The following is a 15,081-nucleotide window of genomic DNA, read 5'->3' on the forward strand; positions in this document are numbered from 1 at the left end:
CAGCTTCAGCTCTGGGCTGTTGTTGGGGTGAAATGAGGCCGTGCACACAGAGCTCTTAGCAAGGGGCTGGGCAGGCTTTTGCCATCCTTCTTGTATTTCTGTCCCAGGTCCGAGGGGTGAAAGGAGTCTTTCTGGCGAACCAAAAAGTTGACGGCAAGGTGGTGACGCTTATAACCTACAGCAAGGGCCGAGACTGGGATTACCTGAGGCCTCCCAGCACGGACATGAATGGGAAACCAACCAACTGCAAGCCTGTAAGTGCCCTGCTCACTGCATACACCTTCCCCAGAGTGGGCACTAGATGTTACCACAAGACCCAGGGGTCAGAGATGCTGATGTCTGAGAAGGGCCATCTGGGAGACATGAACCACCTATTTCTCTGGGTGTGGTGGAGAGGGCCACATGAAACTCCTTGCTTTACAGAAGAGTTAACTGGAAGTCAGAGAGGAGAGTGTATCAGTCAGCTCCTGCTGCAACAGTGCTGTGTAACAAGCTGCCCCAAACAGCAATCACTCTTCTTGAGATCTGTGAGAGGCTGGGCTAGTTCATGCACCTGGGGGTTGGTCAATTTAGGAAGGGATCTAGTATCCTTCTTCTGGGACCAGCCCAGGCACATTCTCAGGCAATAGCAGAGGTGCAAGAGAGTGAGCAGAAACATTGCAAGCCTGCTTGTGCTGCATCTGTTAAGCCCTGTTGGCCAATGTCAAGGGCCAGGAAGTACACTCTGTGGAAGTGGGGGGCTGGATAAGTGAGGGGGAGCCAGGACACAGCCCAAATGTCATGAGCCCTGAGCCAGTCCAGCTATTCCAAGGGTGCCTTTCTACATGAATATGAGTATAGGCTGCCCCAGTGTCTTCACTGCCTTGGGAGTGGAGAGGGCTGGAATGCCCTTTTCTTCTTATTCAGTGAACTCCTACTGACACCTGAAAACCCTGTCTAGATGTCCCCTCCACTGAGAAGGCTTCACTGGGCACACTTATTTCTATTTCCCCCTGGCTTCGACCGGAAGCCCCTCACAGTCAAGGACCCCCATCCATTGCCGTGCCTCTCTAACTAGAAAGAATAACAGTGCCTATTTCACAGGGATAGTCATTGAACAAACACGTAAGGGGACCTACTATGTGCAAAGCACTGTTCTGGGTGTTGGGAATACATCAGCACACAAAACAGCAAACAATCCTGCCCTCTCGAGATCTGCCTGGATCTCTGCAGGGCCCCCGAAGATGGTAGGCACCCTGCCTGGACAGCCACTGACCACCCGCCAGGGCCAGGGTGGGGCTCTGTGCTCTCTGGGCAGAGCCTCGGCCTGGGCAGTGTCAGTCCCTCGCCCCCTGACCTCACCGACTAGGGGCCTGCGCTCGGCCTCTACGCAAGCCCCCCTCCCGCTAATAACAGGGGATAATAACACCTGTCGACCAGCGGGGGAGAATTAATCACCTGCCCCTTGTAAAAGCTCTTCTGAGAAAAAAATTGCTGTGAAAGGGCTAATTTTTGTATCATCATCGACAAAGTTAAGCCATTTTAATCTGTCAAAGCAAGTTTTCGCTAAGAATAGATTCTTGTCTGCAATTACGCAGCTCAGCAAGGAGATAACCTTTCAAGATTTATGTCCCGGCCTTAAAATAATAAAAGTAGGGGTCAGCTGGTAAGTGCGTGGCGGCAGGCAGGCACACAGAGAGCCCGATGAGCACAGTGGACAGAGGACAAGTACCGGGACACCCAACTGGGCACAAAAGACAGGAATCGCAGCCTTGGCTCCGAGGCCCGTTACCCTGTGTGTGTAGACCTGGCAGCAGCGGGTGGGGGGCATGCCAGGTGGGCAAGCGTGGCCCTTCTCCTGGGTTTCTTCTCTGTGTCCACTCAGCCACGCAGCCTCCAACTGCACAGGGCAAGCTACACTTGAGGGTTTATTTCTCATCAGAAATGTGATTCCTGCTTATGGCAGAATACTTGGCAAAAGCAGAAATGTATAAAAAGGGGAATAAGTTACACCTGTAACCACGTCACCCAGAAGTAATGGTAATCGGGCATTTTTCTTGTCAATCCTTTGGCTTATATTCACGTTAAGAAAGTCCTCTTTGGGATCCTGACACATGAGTGATTTCTGAGTCTTCCATTTTTCTCTTAACTCTGGGTCATGAAGATTTTCCCGGGCCATTTGACCAGCTCTCTGGCTGGGGAGATTTCCTTCCAGTGACAGGGAATAGGTGAGTGTGGCTCAGACCTATTTTAGGATGAGAAATGGCCCTTGGAAGACGGTTTTGCATCTGCTGACATCTGGATTCAGAATGAAAACCCATTCGTTTTGCCGCCCGTGGTAGCTCTTCTCAGCATCTGGACTGAGCCGAGCAGTGGCGTGTCCGGCAGGGGCGGCTGGCAGTGTGGCCCTCCAGCCCTCCGGCGGTCTCTGCCCGACGCCTCTTGACAGCACCAGCCAGCTCCTGCATGTAGAGGGGCCGAGAAGGGGGAGCCTTGGGACGGTGTGGGCCTCCCAGCTCGGTCCGCATCACATCCACCCGAGCCCTGCAGGTACCCGGGCCACCCCACCAGGACCAGGCATTCAGCACCGACTCCCCTGGCACCAGCCTGCCCTTGAGGTCTTCCCACCCTTGCCCTGGGTGTCCTCGGGGGACCCTGCCGTGCCTGACTGTACACCCCAAGAGCAGCCTGGCATTCAATGCTCCCCGTCCCATCACATGTGCGGGTGCCCAGTGCCCTGGGGGTCGGCCTCTCCAGGCCTGCCTGGCCTTCCACACCCTTTATCAGCTCAGCCCAGTCGGCTGGGCCTTGCGTCAGCTTGTCAGATACCAGCAGAGCACCCGCTACAGCTCCAGGACCGGCTGGAAGACATCTGGGTCGCCCTCCATGGCGCCAAAGGGGACCGCAGCTCTGTCTGTGGGCCACTGCCGACCGCAGGGAACCCTGAGGAGTGTTCCACTTCTGGTCGCAGCAAGCGACCAGCAGTCAGGACAGAGCAGCAGTGGGCCGGGGAGGGGGAGGGCAGCCAGGTTCTATGAGCCACAGCCTCTGACCTGCTCTGTTCACTGCACTGTTCAGAGACAGTGATACTGTGTGCACAGCGCATCAGGGAATGTGGAAAAGGCTGGTTGCAGCCTGGGGAGACCAGCCCAGAAGCTTGGCCACTCCAGACCCCACCTGGCCCCCCCGGGATCCCTGGGGCACCAGAGCAGGGCCATGCCTGGGCCGGACCTTCTCAGCCCGGGAGCGTGCCAGTGGGACACAGGAGGGCGGGCCACGTCCCTGCCCAGGCTCCTATTCCTCCTGCCGTAGAGCTTCCTGCTGCAGGTGGATACTGGCCCTGCTCAGAGAGGTCATGGGCACCCCTTGCCCTGGACACGCCCTCCCCGTTAGTGCCTGGTCACTGGATGGGCGAGGAGGCTGAAGGGTGTCACCACAGGCATTAGGTCACCAACCTGCTTGTCAGCTGTAAGAAACCAGGAGAAATCCAGGACGCGGGACAGCTTAACCTTCCACAGTGGGTCAAGTTTGTCCCGTTCAATCCAGGTGTTCCTGGGTGGGGACTGTCCTCCGGGGTGATTCCGTGACCAGGCTCCCCCCCTCCACGGGGCCCCGCCATCTTCAGCCTCGGGCTCCCCAGGCTGCCCCAGGGAGGGTCTCTAGCCTACCAAGTCTGCTTCAGAAGGGGGCCTCTTTCAGCTCATTTTGCCACCTCTTATCCTGTTTGTTTTTAGTAGCTTGACTGAGGTACCAGTCACATCCCATACAATTCACCCATTTAAAGTGTGCAATTCAGTGGTTTCTGGTATCTTCACGAGCTGTGCCACCACCAGCGTGGTCCATTTTAGACCATTTTCATCACCTCTAAAGGAAACCCTGTACCCTTTAGTCACCACCCCCCATCGCCCATCCCACCCCCTGCCCTGAGCAACCACTAATCCACTTTCTGCCTCTCTAGATTTCCCTGCTCTGGACATTTCCTGTCAGTGGAACCATACAGCATGTGATGCAACAAATACATTTTTGTAAACTCTGGTACAGACAAGTAGAGCCCATCTCCCCCTGGATCGGGCCCTGGTGGCATCTGACCCAGATCCCTATCCAACCTACTGATCGCTTTCATTTTTAACTTCAGATAATCTGTGTAAAACATACTCAGTTCACGGACCAGAAGAAAGTGTTAAAGAAACATAAACTGTAGAGAAAAAACCTCTCTCGGCTGGATTTCGGTAGACAGTAGAATATAGCAATGACAGTGGAGCTCTGCAATGACCCTGGAGATGTGGGCGACAGGCAGCCCTGGCTGATGGCTGGCGGGTCACTGCCCGGTGCCGTGTCCGGTGGCCTGGAGGGAGCTGTGCGGAGACCTTGGGCCTTGTCCCGTGCCCTGTGGTCTTGTGGTCTATTGTGGATGTGACAGAGGGATTGCGGCCTTGAGTCACCGAGGCCAGGGGAGAGGAGACTCGGGAAGGTCAGTCCAGAGGACACATCATTGTCAGCTCGTCTGTTCCCCCGGGATCCCCCAGCCCCACCCAGGGGAGCTGGCGGTGGCCTCTGCCATCTCAGGAGAGGGTGGGGATGCAGGCAGCTGGGGTGGAGACAGATGAGGGGTCTGGCAGCACCGGGCAGGAGACAGCTGGTGCTTCCTCATTCTGGGGGCCGCCGGCCCAGTTTGCCCGGAAGTACCAGACCCGCCGCGGGGCTCAGAGCATGGACTTTGGAGCCAGACAGCCTCAGCTGTGGTCGCAGCCCCACCGCTGCCCGGGCAAGTTGCTTAAATGCACTCTGCCTCAGTTTCCCCATCAACGCAGAAGGGATGATAGTACGGATGTTGAGAGCATTCAGGGACGCACACCTTGTCAAGTGCTGGTGCTGCCCAGGGGCAGCCGAACAGCAACGTGAGCTGCCGCTGGATTTCTTATTACAACCGGTGTTTCTGCCCCTCCAGCCAGGGCACCAGCCGGGGCCGCGTCAAGGTTGCACTGACGCTTGTGGGTAAACTGGGCTCTAGCGCGCCCACCTCACCCCCTGCCTCTCCCACAGGGCGCGGGGCTTACGGGGTGTCCCGCAGCTGTCGCCTGACGCCCAGGCTACCGTGGTCACCTAAGAGGCCCCCCGGTAAATGTTCTGGGCGGATGAATGAATGAATGAACGTGGGCATGGACCGTGCAGCCTCCCGCCCGGAGTCCCGTTCTGCGGCCCAGCTCTGCACTCAGAGGCCACGTGGGGGGGCCCACCCTCCAGCACCCAGGCTGGGAGAACCCTCCACTGGAGAAGCCCACCTGGCCCCGAGCTGACAGCCTTCAGCTGGCCGTCAGCCTCCAGGCCTCCTTCCCGCCCTCCCGCGACTCCTCTGAAGCACTCCTGATCCCACCTTCGCCGCCAAAAAGCCGCAGGGGTGGATTCAGCCTCAGCCTTGCTTTTTCTCAGGTCACTTCTCCCTCCCAAGTGCTGACCGTGGCTCCCTCTCTCCCCCCCGCAGCCGGACTGCCACCTGCACCTGCACCTGCGCTGGGCAGACAACCCCTACGTGTCAGGCACTGTGCACACCAAGGACACCGCCCCCGGCCTCATCATGGGCGCAGGTAAGAGGCTGCCATTATGGTCAGGAGCCATCACTGCCTGCAGGATGCTCCAACTTCAAGGGTAGAACTTGATGGTCATGGGCCTGGGGCCATGGTGTGTCCACTGGGGGCAGTGCCACAGTATCTCCAGGAAGCCAGCTCACCTGGCACATCACCCTGTGGGGTGATTGCAGAGCCCAGAGTGGGCACCTGATATGTGTTGACTACATGAAAGGTGGATGGATGATGGACGGAAGGATGGATGGATGGATGGAAGGATGGAAGGAAGGAAGGATGGATGGAAGGATGGATGAATGACCAATGGAAGAATGGAAGGATGGATGGATGGATAGATGGATGGGTGGGAGGATGGGTGAAAGGAAAATTAGATAGTTGAAAGAATGGATAGTCAGATGGCCCAATGGAAGAATGGATAACAAAATGGTGAATGAATACATAGAAGGATGGATGGATGGGTGGATGGATAGATGGACGGGAGGACAATTTGCATCATGGTTGACTTTTATTGGTCCCTAAAGAAGGTTCTAGTTTAGTGGGGAGAGAGAGACACATATACAACTAACATAAGGGGAAAAAAAAGAAGTATACATTGTGATTGTGTCTGTCTACCCCATTAAACTAGAACCTTCTTCAGGGATCACTAAATGTATGCTGATCTAATAACACTCTTAAATAAGGTTTATGTGAGTTAGAAGAATCATTCCAAATAAAATCACATGTTTTACAAGTCCATTGCCAGGTAGCGGCTGGTGTCTGGTTTTCCTTTTACCCATCAGTGTGGGGATAGCCTCACCAGCTCTCAGCAGCTAAGTCCGGCGAAGGGTCCCTGACGCCATGGAGACAAAGGTGGGGAAGGCAGGACCGTGTCCGTCGTGTCCACAGTTGCTACAGTGGCCCTTTCTCCCCGGCCAGGCCCTGAACTCTTCTAATCACCATGACAACCCTGAGAGGTCAATACCCCTACTTTATGGAGCAGGGAACGAGCCCAAAGAGAGGGAAGACTTGCCCCCAGCTTGCAAGGTGCCATCAGGAAGCTTGAGACCCACCCCAGGCTCCTCAGGGAAGGGAAGCCCCAGCCCCGGGAGGGGCTGCCGTGCCCCTTGAACCTGCAGAAGGCAAGGCTCTGGGGCGGGCCCATCAGGCCCGCCCCTCATCCGGGCTGTGGAATGGCCAGGCCGAGGCTCTGCACAGCCAGGGTGCAGACGGGGCGAGTGGCAGTCGGAGAGACAGTGTCTCTGCCCATCACACAGGGGGGACCACCAAGGCCTGGGCCGGGGCTCACAGCTTCCTGAACCAGGGGCTCCCTCCCTCTGTCTACTCCAGCACCACCTGCGACCCGGAGGACTCGCGCCCCAGACCCTGAGCTGGGTGGCACATCCGCCCGTTCAGCAGACGTATCCCAGTGCTGAGGGCCGGGCCTGGCTGTGCGTGAGAGAGTGAGTGAATGAGTGAGTGAATGAGTGTATGAATAAACGAGTGGCCATGCTGAGATGGCAGGAATGGCCTTCCAGGCAGAGGCGGGAACGTGTTTTACAGAACGACCGAATCAGAGCCCACGGAGGGGCCGGGAGGTGAGACCCCCCTGTCCGCTCTGTGGGTCTCTGATGGCGGGAGACCTTGGCTATCGGAGGGGCGTCTCACGTTATCCTGGAGAGGGGGGCTTTCCAGTAGGGGAGCGAGCGACACAACCAGACAGAGAAGGCTGCAAGTAAAACCTTTCATCTTCAGAGTGTCCTTCTGTTCATCTACGTCCCGGGGGTCTTAGTCAGTGACTGCGATTGGGGCGGGGTCTGCCCGCTTCAATGACGGACGTGCGTCAATCAATGAAAAATCACACATCAGCCTCGATTTCAGTGCAGCTCATGGGGCTCCAGGTCCCATGCAGGGACGGGCTGGGTCGCCCATGTCGGGCACCCCCTGTCTTGTGGACTCTGTTCCCTGGACCTGAAGGCGATGGTGTATTTTTTTTTTAACATCTTTATTGGAGTATAATGGCTTTACAATGGTGTGTTAGTTTCTGCTGTATCACAAGGTGAATCAGCTATACGTATACATATATCCCCACATCCCCTCCCTCTTGCGTCTCCCTCCCACCCTCCCTATCCCACCTGGCATGGACTTATATACACTACCAAATGTAAAATAGCTAGCTAGTGGGAAGCAGCCACATAGCACAGGGAGATCAGCTCAATGGTGTATTTAAAATGCATGTTCGTGATGGGTTGAGACCCCAAATTCTTGACCAAAGTACAAAAGGCGGAATTTCAAATGTTTCCACCGCTCAAAGGCCTTGAAAGCTCTGGATGACCATTCCAGCCCCCCAGGGATGCTGTGAGTTTCTGCAGGAGCTTCACTTCATTGTACGCGAGTCACACGGAGAACGGGGAGCGGAGGGGGTGCCCTGGCAGCCTCCCTCCCTCTGACTGTCCCCCCAAGGGCAGGATGCTACATTTATATTTCATTCTGCTGCTTTTTAATCTAGCCATGGCTTTCCTGAGATGGATCCATCCGTGCGATGTGGGCCAATTGAGAACTACCATACGACCCAGCAATCCCACTACTGGGCATATACCCTGAGAAAACCATAGGTCAAAAAGAGTCATGTACCAAAATGTTCATTGCAGCTCTATTTACAATAGCCAGGACATGGAAGCAACCTAAATGTCCATCGACAGATGAATGGATAAAGAAGATGTGGCACATATATACAATGGAATATTACTCAGCCATAAAAAGAAATGAAATGGAGGTATTTGTAATGAGGTGGATGGAGTTAGAGTCTGTCATACAGAGTGAAGTAAGTCAGAAAGAGAAAAACAAATACAGTATGCTAACACATATATACGGAATATAAGAAAAAAAAAAAAAAAAAAAAAGGCCATGAAGAACCTAGTGGCAAGATGGGAATAAAGACACAGACCTACCAGAGAATGGACTTGAGGATATGGGGAGGGGGTGGGGTGAGATGTGACAGGGTAAGAGAATGTCATGGACATATATACACTACCAAATGTAAAATAGATAGCTAGTGGGAAGCAGCCGCATAGCACAGGGAGATCAGCTTGGTGCTTTGTGACCACCTAGAGGGGTGGGATGGGCAGGGTGGGAGGGAGGGAGATGCAAGAGGAAAGAGAAATGGGAACATATTGTATATGTATAACTGATTCACTTTGTTATAAAGCAGAAGCTAACACACCATTGTAAGGCAATTATACTTCAATAAAGATGTTTAAAAATAAATAAATAAATAAATAAATAAACTCCATGAACACCAAAAAAAAAACAAAAAAAAAAACAATTGAGGTGTAAATGTTTTACATCCTCCACTCCAGCCCTGAGCGTCTGCTGGGAACAGAGGGGAAGGTGGAATGAGCTGGGCAGCCGCCGAGCAGGGACCAGTTTCCCACTGGCCTGGCTGAGCTTCCCGAGGCAGCCGGGGGCGATGGCTGCCTGTTTCCAGGGAGTCTCTCTCCTGATCTCCCCGCCATCCATCCCTCATTCCACCCTGGGGCAGGCAGGCGGGAGTTACAAGCCCCAGGTTCTGCCACCTCCAGCTGCTGGGCCTTGGGCATTTACAGGACCCTCCGAACCTCAGCTTCCTCACCTGCAAAAAGAGGATGAAACCTCCATCGTAAGGCTGATTTGGGGATCAGGTAGGAAGCATCAACGCCAGGTGTGTTTCCACAGGTGGCCCTGTCATTTGAACAGTGGCTGGACACCACTGCCCTTGTGCCGGGCTGCATGCCAGGGCCCTTCTACCGGGGACCTGTCCTCCGGTTCAGTGGACAGAGGCCAGACCCACAGATGGATGCAGAAAATGGAGCCATGAATCCAATGAGGAAGGGAAAAGGATGGTTCAAGAAGCAAAGACCGGAACTCGAGCTTCTAACTGCCAGGGTCTAGAAACAGCCATAGTGAACCCAGAAATAAACCCAGCGGGCCGAGAGTGCCAGCTGGAATGTTCTTCCTGACTGGGCGTGTCAAGGGGATGAGTCCCGCAGAGGTAGCAAATCACAGATGGGTGGTTGAGACAGAGGGCGCCGGGCCCAATTCTGACTTGGGCCGTTCTGAGCTCTTGCGCTGGGGCTCTACACCTCCCCGAGCCTCAGTTTCTTCATCTGTGAAATGAGGCTAATCATCTCGGACTTGGGGGCACTGAAAGGTCTGATGCAGGTGGAAGGCCCTCCCTGCCCCACTGCCCTGCACCCGTCCTGGGCCACCACGCAGCACACGCTGCTTCCGGCTCCTCGTCCGGACGTGAATCCTCAGGACCACGCAGAGCACAGGCTGCAAATGCTTCCCGGACGCTGGCTCTGACAGTCACATGACTGAGAAAACCTTGAGGGGCCGTGACGGGGAGCTCGGAGCACCCCCACCCGCTCTGTGCCGGGAAGACCCCCGGGGCTCCCAGGAGGAGCCCTGCCTCCCAGCCCTCCTGCAGAGTCCCTTCCTCTGGGACTCAGCCAGTCGGGGACCCATCAATCCCATCAATCAATCTCGTCAATCCCAGCTGAGAGGCCGAGGGGCGTGAACAGGTCAAGAGCTGACCTGAGTCCCATCAGCCGGGCGGGGGTCACCCGGGCCCTGTGGGGCTGGGGACTTGACAGCAGCCGGAGGACCAGAGGGGCGGTTCCCCTGCTCCTGTTCCAGCTGCATCTCAGTGGCCACACTGGGGGCCACGGGGAGGGGTCCAGGCCCCCTTCCCCTCTGCCAGCTGTGGGCTGGGGTGGATCTTGTGCTGTCGCTTTGCTCTGTTCTGGCCCTGAGGCCTGAGCCACTCTGCAACCTGAAGCTCGAGGAAGCAGGGAGAGGAAATGCACATTGAGTGAGCGCTTACTGTATACCAGGCCCTGAGAGCACAGAAGCGGGGTGGAGGGGTCGGGGTGTCGGGGGAGGAGGCCCAAGGAGACCCCAGAACAGCCCGGAGGGGACGTAGCAGGGAGGCCTTTCTTAGCCTCGTCCCCCAGGCCTCAGTTTCCCCTCCGTAAAGTGAGGGCACCGGCCCCCGTGTTCCTGCAGAGCCTCCCACTCTGGTGGCCTGTGGATGCGTTCTGTGAATTTCCCCTTAATTTTCCCCGGTGCCTGTTAGGTGACTGGCAGCCCGACAGCCTTGGTAGATGGAACAAGGAAAACAGATTGCGTCACTTAGAAGACAGACATCGCACCCCTGAAATCACGGACTGCAGATTTGCCTGGGAAGTTGAGCTGACGCCGCATCCTTTGCTGCGTGGCTTCTGTATTTGATGCGTGGGTCCTGGCATCTCTGCTGGCATCTGGAAGGATGGGGAGATAAAGGGCTCCCCTTCCTTCCTCTGCCCACCCTCAGCTGTTGCATTCATTCACTCATCTCCCTCTTTTCATTCAGCAGCCTTTCCTCAGCACCTTTTGGTGGCCAGGCGGGTAGAAGGGAACCCAGCTCAGCACCTGCCCCTCTGCCCCACCTCCCCTGACTGACCTCCCCTCCCACCTCCATGCTGTCGCCAAGGCCGGTCCCTCTGCCTGGCACACCTGCCCCTTTCCCTTGGCCAGTGGCATTTTGTCTTTTGAGGCACAGTGCAGAGGTCACTTCCTGCTGGAATCTCTCCTTGATTCCCCTCCTGCAGGGGTCCGTTAGCTCTCCCTTCTCTGCTTTCACAGGCATCCTGGCTCTGTGCACAGTTGCAGGGCACCCTTCTTCCCCGGCTAGGTTGAGAGCTCCCTGGGAGCAGGCGCGTGGTTACTCAGCTTGGATTCCCCACAGCTCAGCACAAGGCTGGACAGAGAGCAGGCACTCAGCAAATGCTGATGAATAAGTGCAGCAGTGGGTGAGTGGGTGGAACTGATGAAAAAGAGACAGATGTGTGGATGGAGGGATGGTGGATGGATGGATGGATGGATGATAAATTAATGACGGATGGATAGATGGGCAGATGATAAATTAATGAAGGATGGATGGATGGATGGATGGTTGGATGGAAGATTTGGTGGTTGGTTGGACCTCAGAAAAAAAGGCAGGCACACAAACCCTCTGCCACTCTACTTGAACTCACTTTGCCTCATCTATTTGAGGATAATCCATCTCCTTTGGGATTTTCCAGTGACATCTAAACTTGGCTCTGGAAGAGAGACTCCTGACAGCACCACATGAATAAGTCTCCCAAGTGCAAGTGGTGCACAAGTTGCCCAGGTCAGGGGCTCCAGGAGAGAGTGCAGACAGCTTCAGTGTCCTCATAACAGGCCCCCTTCATCCCGGAAGCTCAGGCCCCTGGTCCCTGCCATCATCATGTGGTCACAACAGAAGCCTGCCCAGTCTGACCCATCAGAAAATCCCATTGTCCAAGACCCTTCCCAGGAGGCTGTTTAGGGCCATCCAGCCCAGCTCAGAGACCACCGTGATTGTCCCGCAGCTGCGTCTTCTAGGTGGCCATCGTTCTTTCTGTAGGGGTCCACTTAGGCTCAGTTTCCTATCTGTAAGCTGGAGTCACCTTGGATGCTAAGTGGGGATTCTTCCCCCTCTGGCAGCACCCCCAGGATTAAGTCCCAGCCCCTCAGAGTGGCCTTCAAGGCTGGTGACCCACCTGCCAGGCTGGTAGGGGTTCAAGTGAACCAGGACCAAGGAGGAGACTCCTGGCTGACCAGCTGGTTTGGTGCCCACCTCACCATCCTCCCAAACATCCCCTCAACAGATATTTAATGAGCGCCTACTTTGTGCTTACCCTGCCTCTCACCTGGACTGCCCCAGACTGCCCTGGACCTGCCTCTGGCCTCCCCTGCACCCGGCCCCCAGGGGGCCTCCAGATGCAAGCCCAGCCATGTCTTGCCCCAGTTTAAAGCCCATCAGGGGCTGCTGTGTCCCCACACTGCCCACCTGGCCAGCGTCCCCTCTAGCCTGTCCCCGACCACCACTCCATGCTTTTTATTCCTGAATCACACTTGTCACCGTGGGTCCCCCTGAAGCCCCCAAGATCTGCCTGCACCTGGGCTCAGCCGGAGCTGCCTGAGGCTGGCTTTCTCTGGGCAAAGTTAATCTTTTACTGCTCAGACTAGGACCCGTACTGGTGACAGCAGGCCCATCACTATACAAGAAGGGCAGAGAGGGGCATCCGCTGGGTGGCTTTGGTGATGGGAGGTGTAGACCCAGAGCACATCAAACGCCAGCCTTGTTTGGGGATCTGGCTGCACTCAGACCTTGGTAAGGGGGAGAGTGGCCGATCCTCAGAGCAACCCTGCCACTTTGCTTCTGGACCAGGTAACCTGGGCTCCCAGCTGGTGGAATATAAAGAAGAAATGTACATCACATCAGACTGTGGGCACACCTGGAGGCAGGTAAGGTGGCGGGGAGGGGCCTGGAGCCCACCATTCTCACTCCGCTGAGGCTCCTGGGAGAGTCTGTCCTCTCAGCCCCTCCCTCCCAGAGGAGTTCTCAGACACGCTTCTTCATCTTCCCCGGCCTGGGGGGCTGCACACAGCTCCCTTTAGCAGATGTGACATCAGCATCTGTGAAAAGACAGCCCAGGTCAGGCTGCCCACACCGCTGCTGTCCTTTCAGCAGCCACTGCTGGAGAATTCCAGATCTGACGCATCTTCCCACGGTCAGACAGGTTACCGTGAACATCGAAGCAATGGGGATAAATGCCAGGGGCGGGGTGGAGGTGCTGTCCGGCAGGAAGCCACACGGGGACTCAGAAGCTTGGCTGAGCCCAAAGGCCAGGAAGTGGAGGCCCCGAGGACAACCCCCGGGGTTCCTGGCAGGGGCAGCTGCTGGGTGGATGGCACAGACTTGGGAGAGAAAGAGAAAATGGGGAAGAGCAGGTGTGGGGGGGCCACGGCGAGTCTGGGTTGGGCCTCCTGGGACACATCCATGGGATGATGACTTGATGCTCAGCGTGGCCCGAGAAAAGAAAAAGCAGGAAAGGGAGAAGAGACAGGAGAAAGCAGTTACGCAGGGAACGGCCCCCGGCACGCGGGGTCGCCCTGTGAGGACCCCTCCCTGCTGCGCCCACATGCGGCTCAAATTCTCAGACTGGAGGGCGGGGTGCTGCCGGCCAGTGGGCGTCACGCAGAGCAGGGCGGCTGGGGAGCGAAGGCTGACGGTTCGGCGCCCTGTGCCGTCAGGCAGCCCAGGAGCCGAACCCAAGCGCTCCGCCCCAGGAGAGGCCCCGTCTCCCTCTACCCTTGCTGTTTCTTTCCAGCAAAAAAAAAAAAAAAGCCTCATCTGGTCTGCCAGCTTCATGGAGTGACAGTTTCTACTTTAACTGCTTAAGAAAATGCGCTAAATTTTCGTGCGCATCTCCTCTTTCGGTGGATGTAAGAAGCTCTGTTTTCAGGTCAATTTTTTGCACCCCTGAGTATCCCACTTAGAGCCCCCTGCCCAGGTACCACTCTGGACAAATATGTTAACCCCCAAAGTGTGAAGCTCACCTTCATCCTGGGTTGAAAGCCCTGGCGTTTTTTAATAATATGCAAGAAACAAGGAATTTTGAAAAGGGCAAAAGAGATTTATTGTGTTATAATATTCCTATTTCACTAAAACTAGTGAAACATGTCTAAACTTTCTTAAAGGTCACCACCTGTCCACTTATTAGAGAAACCTACGCCCCTGCTCCCGCCTTGTTAGACTTAATAGACCAGGTGAAACAGAAGAGAAAGGTATTCACGGTGGCCACTTTTGCCAAGCAATTTGCTTAGACTTCAAACTTGAGAACTTGTCAGAATTAAATGGGAGAATGTCTGTTCAAGACTGAGCTGAGGTACCCATTTCTTCCCCAGTGATGGGGGAGGGGTGGGGAAAGGGGGGCTCGGGTGCCTGGCAGAGGAGCGGGGGGTGCCCACGTGTGCGCGTGCGTGTCAGAGGGAGGGCGTTTACTGGTGGGGGGCAGTAGGCAGAGGCCAGGGTGAGACAAAGGCACGAAGGCCAGACGACCAGGTGAGCTCCGGCCGGTTTGTCAAGGATGCAATGAGCTGTCTCTACAGGAAAACTCTTAGAATGTGAATTACAAATAACACCATGCATGATGCTTAAGGAATGTATCATTTTATTTTATTTTATTTTATTTTTTGGGGGGGGAGCAGGGGAATGTGTCATTTTAAAAACATGACTTCCCTGGAATGATCAAAAAATAGCCAGAACACATTTAAGGAGCCCCCTCTAGAACTCAAGGTTTGGGAGAGAAAGGATTGGGGGACCCCTGCCTGGGCGATGGTCAAGGCACAGAAAACCATAGCAACGGATGTACAAAGACCCTGTGATCCAGTGGTGGGTGTTGGAGCCCCCTTGTTCCTGAGTCCCAAGCTAACGAGAGTGGAATTGCCCGTGGGGGTCCCCTGGGATGGCTGGGAGGCACCCCATCTCCTCAGTGGATGGACAGGACAAACGCCCCCCTGCCTGTCCTTGCGGGAGGAGGGTGCAAAGGATGTGGGGTCTGAGCACAAGTGAGGGTTGTGCACACGTTCGGGGCCGCGCCCCGGAGGTAAATCCTGCTCGGGAGCAATCCAAGGACCCACTTCCGGCTTACCTCTCACTATACCACCCCTGCGG

At 55.6% G+C, this 15,081-nt stretch overlaps 1 protein-coding gene across 3 annotated transcripts in view; it reads left to right on the top strand.

Moving 5' to 3' along the window:
• Positions 1-15,081, top strand: part of SORCS2 (sortilin related VPS10 domain containing receptor 2) — a 506,781-nt gene that overhangs the window by 453,402 nt on the left and 38,298 nt on the right. For all 3 annotated transcript variants that reach the window (XM_059923653.1, XM_059923654.1, XM_059923655.1), the window contains 3 exons: positions 108-254; positions 5,462-5,564; positions 12,793-12,869. In XM_059923653.1, coding sequence (XP_059779636.1) covers positions 108-254; positions 5,462-5,564; positions 12,793-12,869 — 327 coding nt within the window. The remainder of the gene's footprint in view (positions 1-107; positions 255-5,461; positions 5,565-12,792; positions 12,870-15,081) is intronic.

Source organism: Balaenoptera ricei, chromosome 5 (genome assembly GCF_028023285.1).
Source record: "Balaenoptera ricei isolate mBalRic1 chromosome 5, mBalRic1.hap2, whole genome shotgun sequence".
NCBI lineage: Eukaryota > Metazoa > Chordata > Mammalia > Artiodactyla > Balaenopteridae > Balaenoptera > Balaenoptera ricei.